The sequence below is a fragment of the Acanthopagrus latus genome, chromosome 13 (genome assembly GCF_904848185.1).
Source record: "Acanthopagrus latus isolate v.2019 chromosome 13, fAcaLat1.1, whole genome shotgun sequence".
Classification (NCBI taxonomy): Eukaryota; Metazoa; Chordata; class Actinopteri; order Spariformes; family Sparidae; genus Acanthopagrus; species Acanthopagrus latus.
In genome coordinates, this window is record NC_051051.1 from 2,487,712 (window position 1) to 2,505,037 (window position 17,326).

The following is a 17,326-nucleotide window of genomic DNA, read 5'->3' on the forward strand; positions in this document are numbered from 1 at the left end:
CATCCGTCGTGCAGGTGAGTCAGAATGATTCATCAGTGTTCAGTCATCTCACAGCTTCTAATGAGCCATCAGAGAACATTCCTCTCTCACCCACATTCATTAGTGTTAATTAAACAACACATTTTATAAAAATGTATTTAGTCTGTGGTTGTTAAAGGGCAGCTCCACCTCTTTTACACATTAAAGTGTGTCCACAGGTCTCCAGGAGAATGACTGCTCAGTCTCATTGTTGAGACTTTTTTGGGGGGGGGGCTGATTTTCAGAATCTCTCTGGACTAATTGCAGGAGATTCAGATCACCTGTGTGCAGGTGGTGGAGAGACTGACTCCTGATTGAGGAGTGGAAGCAACTTGGGGCGTTCCCCTCCCAGCCAATCAGGTTCGTGACAAAGCCCTTTTGTGAAGACTTAAAAGAGACTGGGACTTGATCTGAACCTCTGAGAACTTTGTCCTCTTATCTTGCCGACCAGAACCTTGGTTCTGTTCACACACTGTTGTGTTTTCTTGGCTGCTCCACATCATTGTAGTGAGGAAACTGTGTTTGTTCTGGAACCCCTTGAAACCCAAAGCGCCACTACACACCTTCATTTCCCTGGTGCTTGTAGGAGCACATGTTTATTGGTCCACTGAGGCGTTTACATCTTTATTGTTTATGTTTCTACGTAGGTCGGCCTGTTAACATTTTACTGCCAATAGCGCCACAATTTGTGGCTCAAGACAAAGCTGCATGTAATAAAAACAATAATGTATCTTAGTCAGCAGCATGTTGACTTCTTGTTTGGTGCTTTAACCACCAGATGGCGCTTGTAGTTCAGCGTTGATTCTTCTGCTTCTCCTCGGAGGAAGAACCAGTCTGAAAGTTAAAGATGCTGCAGTGAAGAGAATCTTACAAACATTTAAACAAAGAAAGAAGGAAATTAAACAGCCACGAAGACAAAGTTTCTTGCTAAAGTCGTCTTTTACTCCAACATGTGTGTTTGTTCATATCTCTGTGATGAAAGTGGACACGGGCATTTATCCTCCAATGACTCTGCTAAGTGGGATGCTAAAGCTAATTTCCAAGACATTTGTGTAATTACAAAATACAACAAGATAAAGTGCAAAAAGGCAAATATGAAAAAAAAAATACACGTATAATGGTTAAAAACCAAAAGTTTCACATTGCATTAATAAAGATTTACTCATTGGTTTGAACAGTGTCATACTCAATATGTTTTCCATGAGACGTGGGATACTTCTCTCACTAATAAAGATAACTTAAGGTAATATTAATAACGTCTTTATCATTTTACATTAGTAGAAAAGGGATAAAGTCAGTGGGTGTAGGTAGGACGTCCTGCCTGTAACTCTGAACTCACAGTGTTTATGAACCACACTCTCCCTTTGCTTTACATTTCTATGAATGAATCACATTTTCACTTCCTGCAGCCCTGTGCAAATGTAAACACACATGCAAACTCACACAAACATTAATATTTCATGTCCATAGTGATCTACGTCAACACCGTACTGATGCATCAGTCATTCGTATTTACAGCGGTGGACGCAGCGTCACGCTGCCTGTACTTGCAAGCATTCCTCTTTTTTCTTATCAGGTAAGACGAGGAGAGATTGTATCAGAGTCTGTCATCTTCTCCTCCTCTGCGTCTTCTTCTTCTTCTTCCTCTAAGTGCCAGTTATCTTCCTCTCCATCTGCCTCGTTCACACATCCTCCCGTCACCGCTCAGGTTTTTTCTCCCTGTGAATCCACCCGTCGATCCGTTCGTGTTCGATCTAGGTCGCCTTCTTCGACTCCCACTCCTGAAAATGACAGCGGGAAGTGAGGAAAACATTTCTATCTGTCCTCATCTCTACAAGCATGTGATCTGAAATATTTCATCTGAGTCAAAGAGGACACGTTGTACCTTCGCTTTCTGCATGACGTTCCCCTTGGACGAGGCGTAAAGAGACGGCGGGCGTTTTCGAAGCTCTGATGCCGAGTTCACTGGCAAAGTCTCGTTGTAAACTTTTTCAACCTTACTGCCCTGTGCCTGTGTGTACACACACACACACACACACACACACACACACACACACACACACACACACACACACACACACACACACACATTAAACACAAACCATAAGCTATGACAATAGACTGGGTTGTGGACAAAACAAGACATCTGATAGTGTCATCTTGGACTTTGGGAGACACTGATCAACATTTTGTGAAATTTTATAGACCAACAACTAATTGATTAAAGGGTAATTCCACTCTTTTTACACTTTACAATGTATAAATCTGTATAAACATTTGACACAGACAGAGTAGTTTGACTCTTTGTTATCTCTCTCTCTCAGCAAGAAGGTCAGTAAGTGTTTATCCAAAAATGATGAAACAAGTTTTTGGCATCAAAATCCAGCGATGTGACACATAACTCAGCAACCAGACATGAGATGTGTATGTTGTAGTTTTACCTTGGTGCTGATCTTGGTGTCGGTGGGAGGACCCAGTGCTCCTCGAGCCAATGACTTCTTCAGGTTCTCTTTGACCTCCGTCAGTCTGAGCTCCAGCTCCACCCGCTCCTCCTCTTTCTGTTTACACAGCGACTCCAGCTTGGCTAACCGCTGTTCCACACTATGACCTGCGCACACACACAAACACACACACACTCGTAGTCAGTACAGCTACGAGCCTGAAGTCCAAACAGAGCCGTGTGTGTGATCTGCCTCTGACCTGTGTCGCTCTTCATCTCCTCCTTCACCTCCTTCTTCTCCCTGCGGAGGGATATCAGCTCGTTTCTCAGCTCTGCCTTCTGCTTCTCCAGCTCCTCTTTCTGCTTCAGGTACCGCCGGGCGTCCTCCTCTGCACGCGTCTTCCCATACCGCGCATACTGATTTACATCTGACAGAATACATGGCAGAACATAAACATACAGAGCAGCACTGCTGCAGATTTATGATGAGAGACAACATCCGCGTTTCCACCGCAAGAACTTTCCCTGGAGACGAGGAACTCGGAGTGTTTCCTCCACAGAGACACCATTTAAATTATGTTGTGGGGATATTTTTTTTGCACCCCGAAATGTCCCTGGTTGGACTTTTAAAAGTGAAGGAACTGGCATGCTGAACATTTTTGATATATAGCCTTCATTTTAGAGAATCTGCAGTCACAAACCAGTTTGGTTTCTTGTTTATTATGCTAGTCTTGGCCTTAACGCCTGCAAAAATAACATGTAAACAGCTGACTGCTCCTCACAGGTCTTTAGACTGCAGTGGTAACACAGACAACAGCTGCTTGATGGAACCTTTTGAATTCCTTCCTGGGACTAAAAGTTTCGGGGACTTTAGGTTGAAACAAACACGGCTAATGTCAGTCACTGAGGTCGCTAACGAGTCAGATGTGTTGTCAGGTTAGAGAGAGAGCTGCGGCCATGTTTTCTGACATATAGCTGTAATATGACTCACTGGAGGCGTGTCTCTTGACGGCGGCCTGCTGCTCAGTTTTTTCAGAGTCTCTGCTGGAGAAGGAGGCGTGACGTCTCACCTGTCCAGCTCTGCTGTCAACATCCCCCTCCTGCAGAGAAACAAGAAGGCTTACAACATTCCCAGGGCCAATTTTTAGTCTTGAAGGGAGATTTATGTGTAATTTAATCATTAAGCTGATGTTTATTCCTGAACATCCATCCAAAAATTCAAACATGTCTTCTAGTAGGATAAAAAAGGCAGAAAAATTCAAGGCATTTTAGATAAATCTGCAACGGAACATGACAGGAAGAGGAGGATCAGTGCTGTGAGGCAGATTAAGGTTCGGAAAGCTTAAAGCGCCTCCAAGTTTAATGTAGTTTTTTATCAGTGGTTCACATGATGTTTCCTCACCACGCTCTCGTAGACCTCGTCATATGTCCTGGAGTCTGTTGAGGCGCTGCTGGAGGAAGCTGCAGTGGTGGTGGCCCATCTGAGAGGAAAAAACAGAGAGGCAGAGACAGATGCATTTCAGGATTAACGCCACGATAAGAGACAGAGAAGTCCTGATGAATCCACGCAGAAACACACAAACATATTCCGCAGGAAGTGACTCACAGGAAGGAGTTTCTGGCGGCGTGCCGTATGTCAGTGAGCGTGTCCACGTCGATGTAGTCATAGTGGAGCTCTTCAGGGAGAGTGGTGCTGCCGGTCTCTGCAAACAACACACCCAGCCAGCGGCCCAGATCCTCTGAGCAGCTGGCCTGATGCGCGCGCACACACACACACACACACACACACACACACACACACACACACACACACACAGAGTTACTTAGTTTCCATTAAAATGTAGGTGTGTCATCCCCGTGCACGTTAACTTTCTGTCTCATCTCTGTCCATACATCTGAAATCACTCAAGAAAACCAGCCGAGCTGCAGACATGATGACAGTATCGTACCTCTAGAGAAGCGAGCTCGCTGCCTGACTGCAGGATGCAGAAGGAGAAGGGGTGCTTGGGGCCGAGGCCGCCCGGCACCACCTCTGCACCTTTCAGTGGCACCACAATGACTGGCGGCCGCTGGTCTCCAGGGTCCTTCTGCAGGTAAAGGCTTCCATCTCGAACCACGCACCAGCGCTCCTTCCACGAGCCGCTCAGACACACGCTGAGGTAGCCTGGGAGGTGGAGGAGGGATGAGACAGTGATGGAAAGATGGTGATATATAATGTCTTCACATGGCTGGAGTCAGATTACATTCATGTCAACCCTTTAATCTGTGTATTCACTTTGCTGTAAGTATCCATCAGTTAGTTGAAAGTTACAAGGAATTCTACACGTTATAACAAATATATCTGACAGCTCTGACCCTGAGAATGTGCTCATTGTCAGATCAAGTGATTTATTCAAATCCTGTTTTCAAACCAAACTTCTCCTTTTACTTTTTAACATTCATGTTAAACTCCACCAACTAACCAACCAGCCAACGAATCAGTCAAACAACGTCTTGATGAATCTGTGTCCTCACCACTGCGCGGGTTGTCATGGTGACCAGAGGACGACATGTGCTCTCCAGCTAAAGGAGGCTTCCGTTTGGAGAACGTGATGATCCGGTTGATCTTCTTTCCTGCTGCCCGGCTCATCGACCCCGTCAGCTCTGAGAACGCGCCGCGCTTCCCCCTGTCTGAAATCAAACACACCCTGGTCAGGTGACGTGGCGGACTAGATGTAGAGTTTCTGTGAGTGAAGCACCGAGAAGAGATGATTCTGCATCATCACTGCTACGTTGCTGTGTGTGAACATATTGTAAGAAGTGGAAGAGAATAAAACGTTTCTAGTGACGAATCACTTCAATGTCAGGACTGGATGTCAGTGTCATTTCAGTGAAGTCCTGTATTTATTCAACCTTTCCCTGGAGGCTGTTTGCTCGTTCATGCTGCATGCACCAGGTGCTGCGGCGCTTCGTCCAGCCTACTTCCTGTGATGTCAGTGGGAGACAATCGCAGGAAGAGGACAGGAAGGATGTCATATCTGTCCGCGCCTCATTTCCTGTCTCTCCCTCTCTCTCATGTCTCTTTAGGTTCAGAGCTGCGAGCTCAGTAAATGGGTTGTGACAACACAACCATGTTTGACCCATATTCTGACCCGACATCAGGGATCCCGGGCTTTATCCTTCCTGATTTTGTGGATGGATAAACAAAAATAGTGTGCGTGCTTTTGATCCGACGCTTAAAAGGGCGTATGTTTGTGTGTACCAGACCTTCACATTTCAGCATTAGCCTGTAGCTAGCAGAGCAGTTGCATAGCAGGAGGTGTTTATTTTACATTTTATTTCCATTTCCAAAAGAAGAATGTGGCCGAGGTCTAAATTATTAATGTCACCCTCAGCTTCCTGCCCCAATGTCTCTATGCTAAGTCTAGAGAGTCTTTATAAATAAGTAACACAATTAAAGCAAGGGTTGGTAAGTTATTCTGGAGGTTATAGTGTCTTAACATCCCAACATCCTGCCTGCCTGCACGCACTCTATCCTTTGCACTCTGGTCTCTGCACTGCATAGTACTGAAGTCTTCCACAGTGACAGACGTGCTACTAAAACTGTTAGTAGCTGCTGCTGTTAGCATAAAACACACAGCCCCTGTGGCTAACGTTAGCATGAAGCACAAACTCGGATTAACTGTCACACTGGTTGGACTTTTAGGACTGAGGTGCGTTCAAGATGATTATTTTGCTTTCATTTACATGGTTGTTTTATGTATTTATTAGTGTAAAAGGCACACAGGGCTATGAATGTAGCAAACAAGCTAATTCTGATATGACAAAATATATAAACTAAACATATTTAATTTTTATGTCCATGTACGTCTCACACATATATGCTCATACATGTGATTTATAAGTTATCATATACTGACATTGCTATACTTCCATTTGTTTAACATTCGTCATCTCCGGAGAAAAAGGTTTTACATAAAAAGGCTGCTGAAAATGTCTTGTGAAGGTAAACGTACTGAGTGTGTCAGTGGTGTCCCGTCCTGGTCCTGGTCCTGGTCCTGGTCCTGGTCCTGGTCCTGGCCCGGGTGCAGTGGACTGGATGTCTGCTGTTGGTCCACTGTCTGAGTCTGACGCCTGACGATCACACTGCAGCACCTGAAGGAGAGAGTAGAAACCTTTACCACTTCTCTTTCCTCACTGAAGGAGTCGAGAGAACATTTTACAAATAACACACACAGTTTATCTATTCCTGTTTCTTCTGAGAAACTCAAGTGGACAAAAATGACTCTTAACTTTCTAAAAATATGGTTTATTGACTTTATGTATTTTTAAACATATCCTGCCGACGTGGACTGTAACTGCCATGTCACCATGCATACAGCTTGTTGTCTCTGGAGCTGTGTGCCAAAACCTTCTTAAAGCTCTTTGAAGGCCGGCCAGCTCAGCAACCACAATAATGTCACCTCACTAAAAGCCAAAGGAACAGTTGTGTCATGCGTGGGCTGGAAGAGGTGATGTCAGCAACCGACATTAAAATGCAAAAAAACTAGGGTATAGATTCAGAGTGGAATACACACAGTACAGTGAAACTCAGATGTAGCTGGAGGCAGCTGGAGCCTTCATCTGGACAGAGAACACTCTCACACACACACCTTGTCAAGCTCCAGCTTCCTTTGTATGATGGGAGAAGTGGATCCATCCAGTCCTTCAGTGTTGCTACATTGGCTGCCAACATCTTGCACTACCTGGTTCCAGAAAAAGAAAACGTTCACTTCCAAACAAACAAACAAACCTTGTGTTCTTGTTCTCCCCTCGGCCACGTTCCCCTGTGTCCTCCCCTCACGTTTCCAACACACTGAATAAAAAGTACCTTGAGCCATCGCTGCGCCTGCTCTTTACTCTGAACAGCCAGCACCAGCGCTTCGCCTCCAGGCAACGAGAAGCGCAGCTCGTGTCTCTTCTTGCGTCCCTCCTTCGGGACGTAGATGACGTTGCACAGATTAAGCGGGAGCTCGGTGTGGGGAGTGCTCTCTTTGATGCTCTTATAGCACTGTGAAAGAGACATACACGCTGATGTATCACTTGATGCTGTTTCACTTTGGTACTGAAATGTAACCTTTTGAAAGACTTTCTAGCAATGTAGTGAAGTTTCCATCCCAGAAGAGAAAGTACCTGAAGCTAAATGAAAGGGAGCATTTGTACATTCATGCAGGAATCCAACTGTGCTGCTGTGTGAGGCTGCAGACTAAAACTTTATCAGTGTGGTGTTTATTTACTGCCGTGCAACCTTTCGATCAATAAGTTGAGGTATTTTCTAACAAACAACATCTTAAAATGATCTAAGAAGTGACCTTTTGAAACTGTCTGTCTTTACTCTTCTTCTCCTAATTTCTTCTTCTGCTCCCTTTTCTTCTTCTCTTCTCCTCCATCTCCTTCTCTATCACCTCCTCCTCCTTCTTCTTCTACATCTTCCCCGTATACTTCTTCTCTCATTTAAATCGTAAATACAATTCTTTATTTTTCTTTCTTTCTTTTTGCTGTTGGGCTTGTGGCTGACAATGTACAATATTTTTTCTAATTGTTAACACCGTTGACTTCACTTCCTTGTTTTCTGTATGGTTGCCAAGGTAACAGCCAATACCCTTCATTTTGGTCACCTGTTGTACATTTTTGCAGATTCTTTCACATTCTGTTGTTACTTTATCATTTGGCCGTCAATAACACCAGATTCACATCAGATCATTTGGTTTTAAAGAAAACCAATAAGCAGCTTTATTTACCTGCAGTTTATTGTCTCGGACGACAACCAGCTGTTTAGCCCACTGGCCAAAGCGTTTCTTTCGCAGCAGGAAGGCACAGATGCGACAGTCTCTAACTGGTGCGTCTGGGTTCTCCTCAGCCGTCCATCTCTGAGGTCGGTCTCGCCCTTTGGCCTCGTCGTCTTCCTCTTCGTAAGACTCGTAGGAGCTGCTCAGAGCATCAGAGTCGTTGTCTGAGCACGGAAAACAACACAAACCATTAAGTTAATAAAAACATCTTCTTTTCATTTATGTATTCTGTGTACAGTCACAAACTGCGTCGACTCACAGGAGTTTTTGGGCGGCCCGTTAATCCTGGTGATGGGATAGTTATTGTCTGCATCTTCGTAGTAGGCGTCTTCAACAGAGTTCCTGGAAGCTGCAGGAGAGGAGCAGGAAAATGAACATCTTATAATCCCATTCGTTTAAATAATTCACCAGCGTGTAAATCTGTGTTTTTGAGTTTGTGTGTGTGTGTGTGTGTGTGTGTACAGAACTGTTCATGTTGGTGGTGAAGTACTGAGGGGTGGATCCAGGATCCAGAGGGACGGCCTCTTCGTAGTAGTCGTCAGGGAGGGGGGTGGTTGGCAGTGGAGGAGGGGGCGTGTCAGTCGGTGTCTGAGGTGATAGTTAAACCAGAGTTTTAGGAAAAGGCAGCCAGACGATGGACTCACAGGTCTACACTGCACACGACTTACAGATTTGTTAGGATGGGTCTTCTCCTCTTCCTCTTTGTGCTCTTTCTGCTCCACTGGAGATACACTGAGCATGTGCAGATCACAGTCTGGTGGAAAAACAGAGGAGTAATGTTAGTATAAATATACAGTTCTGTGTGATGATTGGAAATAAACATTAATGATTAGTTTTATCCTACATAAGCCTTCACAGAGACGAGCTGGTATGGTGTTGCTTTGAAGGTCCACTCACCAAAATCCTCAAACAGAGACTCGACAAAACTGGTGCCGTTGCCATAGAGACAGCTGTTCATGTAGACATCTGATCCATTGACTGTGGAGAAGAAAAATTAGGGGTTGGAAACAGGATCAAAGTCGGGGGTTAGGCCTGTGGTCGGTGCTGAGGTCAGGAGAGTCAGGATCACCAGAGTGCACAGAGAAAGATCAGCGAGTATCAGTGATGAACGTTCAGCATGTTTAGACAAACCGACTGTATGGAGACATAAGTCAGACAGCCAGGGAGTGCAGACCTGTAAATCTTTGTAGTGGAAGATAAAAAGACAAACTAAGTCTTAAAATGTGTGTGAAAGTTTGCCAGATCTCCCAGACTTGGAAATAAATCTCCAAGTATTTGGCTGTAAACAGCTGAATTGATGTGTAATATGCTAATGTGATGTATGAAACACTAAAGAGACGCCAGACTTTCTCACTGCCGGGTCATCAAACACTAACGCTTTGCCACTCGCAGGGCCTTCAACTGTAAACTCATTGGCTTCAATATTAGACACTCAGAGCGAGCGAGGTGAAGTTGTGTGAAGAGCGACAAAGGAGGCTGGGCTGGATGAACGGGTAAAAAAATGGCGGTGTTTGACAACCTTGGAAGGAGAGCAGACTTGTTCAGCCTCCATTGAAACATCTGTGAAGCTGAGTTACTCTCAGGATGTTTTTACTTGTCGCCTTTCTATGACCTCCTCTCATCCTTTTTTAACTCTACGCTTCATTATCCTCTTACCTCAATCCTATTATCCTCTCCGACATCCTGTATCTCCCCAAGATAAACAAGGATGTAAACACTTGGTGTCACGGGGACGGCATTGTGTAGTGTGTTCTATTACAACTTCTGCTGGATCGCTCTCTCATGCAGTTGCAGTGTGGCTGGCTCATGACTGCAGGGTTTCCCCATCGCACGAGGACGAGTGAGAAAGAAAGGCTCTGTCCCAGCCTGAATAAACACTGCTGCAGTGACCTTGAACGAATTGCTCAACTCAGAAGTGCTTCGGTTGAACTGCTGCGAGTGTCATACTGAATTAACGCGCGGCCGGATGCAGCGGAAAACCGCAAGCACGCTCGGTCAAAGTCTGGCAGATAACGTTACAAATCTAATTTATAGATGTGCATCATTTAATACTCTAAGATACATTTCCCTGTTAGACTGTTAACAGTTCTTACATGTTGCACCTTTAAACAAACCCTGAATCACCCTGAATTTGACATCCAACCAACCAACAAACAAACAGAGGTGAAAAATGTGGAACAACTATTATCATTCTGCAGATAATAAAGTCTAAAGGGATTTGTCCTGATACTCATAGGATAGGAAACACAGACACTGCTCTGTGTGAGATCTAACTCTGTACCTGGCAGCGACAGCGAGTCCAGGATGTTTCGTACGGAGGCCATCTTGTCAGCGGTGGCAGGACTGACCGTCTCGTGGTCCAACATCTTCAGCAGCGAACCAAGCTCGTTCACAAGTCGCTCCATCACCACTGGACACAAGAAAAAGAGCGTATTACTTGGGTTTGTAGAGTTAAGAGACAGTACTTTGTTGGCACCATCACATCAGGATAGGGAAGCTCATGCTGCAGACTCTTAGCATGGCTAAAATGCTTGTGCATCAAATATCAATGTAACACACGCATGCAAGGCCATGAAGTCAGTTTGGCCCTCAGCATACCGCCTGTTGCAACAGCTGACAGGGAGGATATGTTTAACATCCATCCAACAAGTCGTGCTCTTCTCTTACTCCACGTCTTTGTGTATTGTGAGTTTTCTAGCTGTCCCCTCGATCACGTCCTACTTTGAGTCTGGACCTTTCTTTGAAAAATCATTGTGTTCACGTTCAACACTGACATCCTGTGTGTCCGTGTGTGTGTCCGTGTGTTGTTGACCCTGACATTGTTCCAAAAGCTCTGCCACACTCTCACACATCCTGTCGACAAAGAGACAAGGTGGGGAGGCGAGGCGAGGGGGGGAGTCGGAGAGAAAAGGAGGTGAGGAGGAGGGAGGAAGCTTCCTTCCCTAAAGGAAATGGAGCCAAAGTAAAGAAGAAAATCTGTAGTTCCACTAGAGATGGAAAAGGATGTGGGAACCAAACAGCACTGAGCTGGTTCATTCACTTGACTTTCATTCATAAGTGACAAGGACATTAGACCTGTAATTAACTGACCCTTAATTAAACACTCGATACTGGCCAATATTGATGATGATGAATTATAATTCCTGCCATTACACAGATGGAACGGATCATTCGGAGTTTCAGCTGCTGACCCTTAAAATAATTTCATTTCAGTTTGAGTTTCAGTGGAAAGTTTTATTGCCCCACGACGGCCCGCCTGCTTTTTAAGTGTTCCTTTTTTCACGCTGCCAAGAGAAATATCTTGGGGACACATTTAACCTTTGTCATTTTTGGCAAAGAAGTGCACACATTTACAACGTCAGTTCACCCATAACACAAAAAGGCGACTGTGCTGTCGAATGAGAACGTGATCTTTATAAACCTTCTCTGGGAATGTTGTGAACCAAGAAAGACCATTTTGACCCACTGTCTTTCTTTCTTACCAGGTAGATTTAGAGTTGCAAAGATTAATCAGTTAAAGGAACAGTCCACCCAAAAAGTGTTGGCTATGGATATGTATGGATAATTAGGATATGAGAGGCAGGCCAGAGTGGAGGTTAGTCTTGTAGCCATTGCAAACAGCGTGAAATAGACAGAGACCTGTTTTAAATTGTAAAAGAAAAATGAAAAGATACAAGAAATGGCTCCATTCAGCTTGTCTGGCAAAGTCCAAGGCTCTGAAAGCTCTGAAATCTGACTGCATGAGCTCTGTTTCAAATCAAATCCCCATCAGCTTCAGTTGTAGGAGAACGTTGCGATGCTATATTGTGTATATTAAATTTATATTAACTAGTTTATATTTAATTAATCCTTTTTTCAAGATTTTTCAAGAAATCTTTTTTCATTCCAGTGTTTTGAATTTGAATATTCTTATGAATAATTCTTTAGTCATTTTCCACCATGTTTTGACATTTTATGGACCAAAACACAAATAAATGCATCAACAAAATAATCAGTGGACTAATCAACAATACAAATTAGTTGCAGTCCTGCCTTCATCCAGTCAGTTTTTGTTAGGAATAATATTCTATGTGCCATAGCTAGAAAACCGGACCCCTCCCTCTGTGATGACACATCAGATGTTAAAGTAAACACGGAAAAGTTTCTAGCAGCAGGTAAATATAGATGCTGAAGATGAAAAACTCTATGAAATATGCAGCTCTCGTAACGAAACTGGTACAAGGGTTAGCTTAAAATAAGATCAAAACAGCCTCTTCCTCTCACACAGTCAGGACGGAGAGAGTCGGAGAAAAGCCCTCATTCTCCCAAAGCCTCTTCCGCCGCCTCCCCCCCCAACTAGTCTGACAATACTCTATTGTCTCGGCGAGGGCCAAAATTAGATGAGCACAATGCTCCGCAAAAGACCAGAGCAAACAACACAATGTCAGAAACACAAAACAGGAACTAACACACACAAACACACACAGAGTGGAAGAGGGGCGTGGTGCGACACAGCTGCATCGTCTCGATCCTCGGCCATTCAGGGTTAGAGGATATATCTCAGCAGCTGTGTGTGTGTGTGTGTGTGTGTGTGTGTGTGTGTGTGTGTAATATTTCTCGGCCAGCAGCTGTGGTTTCCTGTCAAAGCTGTCGACAGAAGCTTCTCTCCGCTCCACGTTGATTTGGACTCTCTCCTCCATCCCTCCCCACTTTCCCCTCACTCTTCTCTCTCCATCCTGCTGTTTCTCATTCATGCACCGACATCCTTAAACTCTCAGATCCTCACTTCATTCAGCACCTACTGAAGGAGCAATTAGCAGACGCTTCTCAGCTTAAACATCTACTGTACTTTGCAAGATTCAGTGTGATCGATCTCAGTGTAAACGAGGACAGTAGCGAGCCTTTGGTCTATTTTCTGCTTCCTGAAGTCTAACTTTAAACAGTCAGGACCGTTTCTCTCTCTGGCTCTCTGTCACTTTCTCTCTCTGGCTCTCGCTCATTCTCTCGGGGGGACTGGAGGGTTCAGAGGCTGAGAATCAGCTGTTCTCGAGGCTTGTGGTCGGTCTCACCCACAGAGGGATCTTTGTAACTCCCCATTCCACACACACACACGAGCACACACACACAAGCACACACAAGGACACGCACACGCTATTAATGTGTGACTGAAAACAGGCATCACTCTGCACACACAGCAAACACACAGTCACAGGCTGCTGGAGAATGTGTTTGTGTGCTTGTTGCATACATTTTTGTGTGTTTCCGCAGATGAGCTTCCTCTGGCAGAAGGTCAGTCATGAGACCTGAGCCATGCGACTCTCATTTGAACTGATTGGGCGTGTTTGGTCGCAGCTCCGAACAAAAACAACTACCACTCGCTGCTACTGCTGTTTATCTCACCACACGGAGAACAGATGCTTTTCCCCTCCTAACCTGAGGCTTTCGCTCCCATCCATTACACGTCCAACCCATCAATCACAACCTCCACCCTGACCTGCCTCTCCCGTCTTCATCATCCTCACATTTTATTTCCACAATTCATAAGTTCTGTATGTTGAATTTCAAGCCTTCAAGTGCGTGAAGCTGCGATGCTGCACTCCTCTTCCTGCCTCCCCCACACTCCCAGAGGCTGAGGTCCCTCCAGATCCTCACATTCTCCCTTCCACTCCTTTCAGTCTCTCCCTCCCGCCTTCTCGTCCTCCTCTCTCTGATCCTTTTAACTCCTCTCCCTCGTCTGCCTCCCTCCATCCCTTCTCCAGACACCCGTCCTCTTCAGACGCAGGTCAGAGTTCAAGTCTTGGCTGCCCCCACTGAGACAAAAGTCTACTTCAGAGATCCAGCATCCCGTAATTTTTTATTTTCGTGACAACAGTGGATGGTGTCACCACTTGCCCGGGGTTACCATTCAGTCAGACACTTTAAAAAGTCCCCTCCAGACACTGGCGAGATCTTTTAAAAGAAACAGCTGGGGGAAGATTCTCTCTTTCTCACATTCTTTCAGTATCTTATCAATTTCCTCAGATAGTAAATGGTGAGGAGACACAGGAAACAGCAGCATGACACTGGCTGCAGACAGTGAAGCACAGCATGGGTTTAATCTAAAACTCAGACTGCACCACGTTAAGAGCCATTCAACCAATATGGCGACCACGGGACGCCGCATGACAACGATAGTTATCTCAACGAGGAAGAAGTTGATGTGCGTGAAAAATCTCTTTCTTCCCACTGAGGTAAAAGTTTGAGAGTTGAATGAGGAGATCAATTGGCCGACCACTCTCATGTCTGTATGCTACGTAAATGTGAAGCTACAGCAAGCAGGCGGCTAACGTAGCTTAGCATAAGACTGGAGAACAGAAATCATGTGGCTCAATGTCAAGTGTAATTTCAAACATTAACATTTTAAAGGTGCCAGGAATGTGTGCTTATTTGCTTTTTTCCCCAAGAGTTGGATAAAAAGATCAATACCACTGCTGAGTCTGTACTGTAAATATGAGGCTGGCACACAGAGGGTAGTTAGCTTAGCTTAGCTTAGTATATGGGGAAACACGGGGACACAGTGAGTCTGACAAACTGTTTTTCTTCTAATGTTCTAATGTGGTTAGCAGGTTGCTATGGTTGTTTTCGGTGACGGTGTCTCTCAGGAGCGCTATGTTGCTGCTGCTGCTGATGATAATACAATTATCAGCTGGACAAAATATGCTGTTTTTCCTGTTTGGCAGAAGACAGTTATCACAACATCAGATTAGTTTCCACCTTCCTCATAGTTTACATGCGCAGACCTGTGGCTGTAGATATTTCTGTCGCAGATTACAGAGATATCCAAACTGTGTGAAAGAGCATCCCGAGGCGTGGTAATTTCTTTCGAAATCTTTTAAAGTTATTTCAATGAAGAGATGTGGAGCTTTATGACTCAGGGAGGGTGGAGAGAGGGGGCTGGGTGGAGGATCACCGCGTAACAAGGAGGAAAAGGGAAAAGGAAATGTAAGAGCGGCTCAGGCGAGGTCAAGGACAGTTGTTAAACAGAGAACCGATGTGTCAGTAAGAAAGGAGAAATCCATTATCCAAATTCCACTGAAAACTGTATTAACCTCAAAAGCCCTTTTTACAACTTTACTTTCCACTGACGCCTCCCATTTATTGCAGCAGTTGCACTATTGGCCCAGAACACCATTATCAATCACTCCAGTTTCTTCTTCACTCTCCTACTTGTGTTTAAGTGTTTAATAGGTCTTTTTTCTCATGGAATCATATCAAAGATCACATGTGTGAATAAAAAAAAATGGCAAAGAAATATGTTTATTCTATATTATCATTATACTCACATGTAAATTGTAAAAACTGATCCAACACTGTTAATTATAAGAGATGAAGTCTGATCTGGGGCTGCATCAGTAGTTTTGACTGAATGTTGTTTCTAAATTTAGGATGAGCAGTTCCTTTTTATCTAAAATTTCTCTGTCTATTCAAGGCAGCTGTCATCATTTTTGTATAATTTAATAGCATGCCCTCAAAGTAAAAGTTCACCTGTACACAACACGCTGTTGTCGAGCTCATGATGCTGAACTGCTGCACCTGCGTACAGCCACGCAAAGTAGATATAACTCACAAGAAGAACACAACATGAGGGACAAAGACTTATCACAGCTATGAAATATCAAATAAACCATCTTGGCTCTTTCTTACACTCAGGTGTGCACACACTACAGGTTAACAGTTCATTTTTAGAATGTGGAAAAGGGTTTTCTATCATTAGTTATTTTATCGGTATCGTCTATGAGGTAAGGTAATTATCGTTATCATATCGGCTGAGAAACATCCATATCATCCATAACTTGTAGATAGTGACTGAATTTTAATTTTTGGGTGAATTGAACCTTTAACAAAAGGCCTGTTTAAAAAAAAAAAAAAGAGCCCATATGTCCTGGAGGTTAAAGGAGCATGAATGAAAGCTCTTCCTCTTGACTGACTTTCATCCACAATGGTCATTGTTCCCGTTAACTGGAGGCCACGGCTTCATCACCTGGAGTCCCGGGGAGCAGCTTCCTGTCTGCGGGCCTGTCGCCTGCAGGCTGCCGGGAACAGAGCCGCCATTGAGCCGGCCGCCGTCGGCAGCTTCCAGCGGGGCACTTTCTCCGTTGGTGTCGGGTTGCATCACTCTACCTGCGCGAGGATCCCTCCTCCAATCACAGGCAGCGCACCAACCGCCGTCAAGGTGCATGACATCACCACACAACCGTTACTCGGCGGCGCGGCGCGAGGCAGGCAGACTGATGCTCTGCTCCGTTAGTGTTTGTTAATGACAACTGATGAAATAAAACCGCGTCACGTTGTTTTTGTTGTTTAAACTGTCAAACTGTCTCCAATGTCGCGTCCTGGTGACACAACAGTAACAAGAGAACTGCTGCTGAGTGAGATTTTAATAATTTATCCTGTTTGTGAGAATGAAACACGTCCATTAATCTGCTCAATGAACATTTAAGCCTCCAGTTCATCAGTTCGTCTCGTTAAAGTCACTAACTGTAAACTTACTGTACTTCTCCGCCGCGGATAAACAACACACAAACATGAGCGCTTCTCTGTAAAAGACGGACGGTTACTCACCACTCTGCCGTTTGGACTCCATGTTGTTGCTCGATATGTTTTTTTTCTTTATAATCCTCGTCTGTTTCAGTTATTAACATGTGCGCCGTGTTCTCCACAGACACCGCGGAGCTCCGTCAGCCTCCGTCCGGCCACAGTGACTCACAGCCCCGCTACACTTTATAGCTGCACTCGGCGGGCTGGTTCATCATCCGGAGCTCCGCCGGGTCCTAGTGCCGGTCAGGTCAGCTCCTCACGTTCCCATGCTGTGACTCCACAGAGACTCACACACTGAGGCTCCTGGTGACCAATTTGTACATTTATTTTATTACGTTAGTCACGTTTGAGAGGATGTAATGTCTTGAACTCTCAATATGTTTTTCATTAGTGTTTTCATTGGTGGTTAAACTGGAGGCACTTCACTGGAGTATTTCCACCTCAGGCTACTTTATACTTCCACTACAATTCAGGAGGAAATACTGTAGTTTTACTCAGCTGCATT

The 17,326-nt window shown here is 44.7% G+C and overlaps 1 protein-coding gene across 1 annotated transcript; it reads right to left on the bottom strand.

Annotated features, from left to right (window-relative positions):
* Window positions 1–938: 938 nt before the first annotated feature.
* Window positions 939–17,013, bottom strand: afap1l1b (actin filament associated protein 1-like 1b). The gene is made up of 19 exons (XM_037119720.1): window positions 16,846–17,013; window positions 10,547–10,675; window positions 9,163–9,243; window positions 8,934–9,019; window positions 8,733–8,853; window positions 8,525–8,614; window positions 8,218–8,429; window positions 7,308–7,487; window positions 7,090–7,182; window positions 6,454–6,592; window positions 4,973–5,128; window positions 4,408–4,622; window positions 4,065–4,210; window positions 3,861–3,939; window positions 3,450–3,558; window positions 2,719–2,886; window positions 2,460–2,626; window positions 1,904–2,029; window positions 939–1,799 (listed from the first exon to the last, which is right to left on the bottom strand). The coding sequence occupies exons 1-19, from the start codon at window positions 16,865–16,867 to the stop codon at window positions 1,773–1,775; spliced, it is 2,346 nt and encodes a 781-aa protein (XP_036975615.1). The 5' UTR covers window positions 16,868–17,013; the 3' UTR covers window positions 939–1,772.
* Window positions 17,014–17,326: the final 313 nt, after the last annotated feature.

What these genes read in the sequence shown, in the direction of transcription:
- afap1l1b (XM_037119720.1), bottom strand. Translation starts at nt 16,867, where the DNA reads ATGGAGTCCAAACGGCAGAGTG. An exon ending in GTCTCTGTTTGAGGATTTTG is followed by an intron (nt 9,020 to 9,162) that starts GTGAGTGGACCT and finishes TTTTTCCACCAG; the next exon opens with ACTGTGATCTGCACATGCTC. An exon ending in ACGAGGTCTACGAGAGCGTG is followed by an intron (nt 3,559 to 3,860) that starts GTGAGGAAACAT and finishes GTTTCTCTGCAG; the next exon opens with GAGGGGGATGTTGACAGCAG.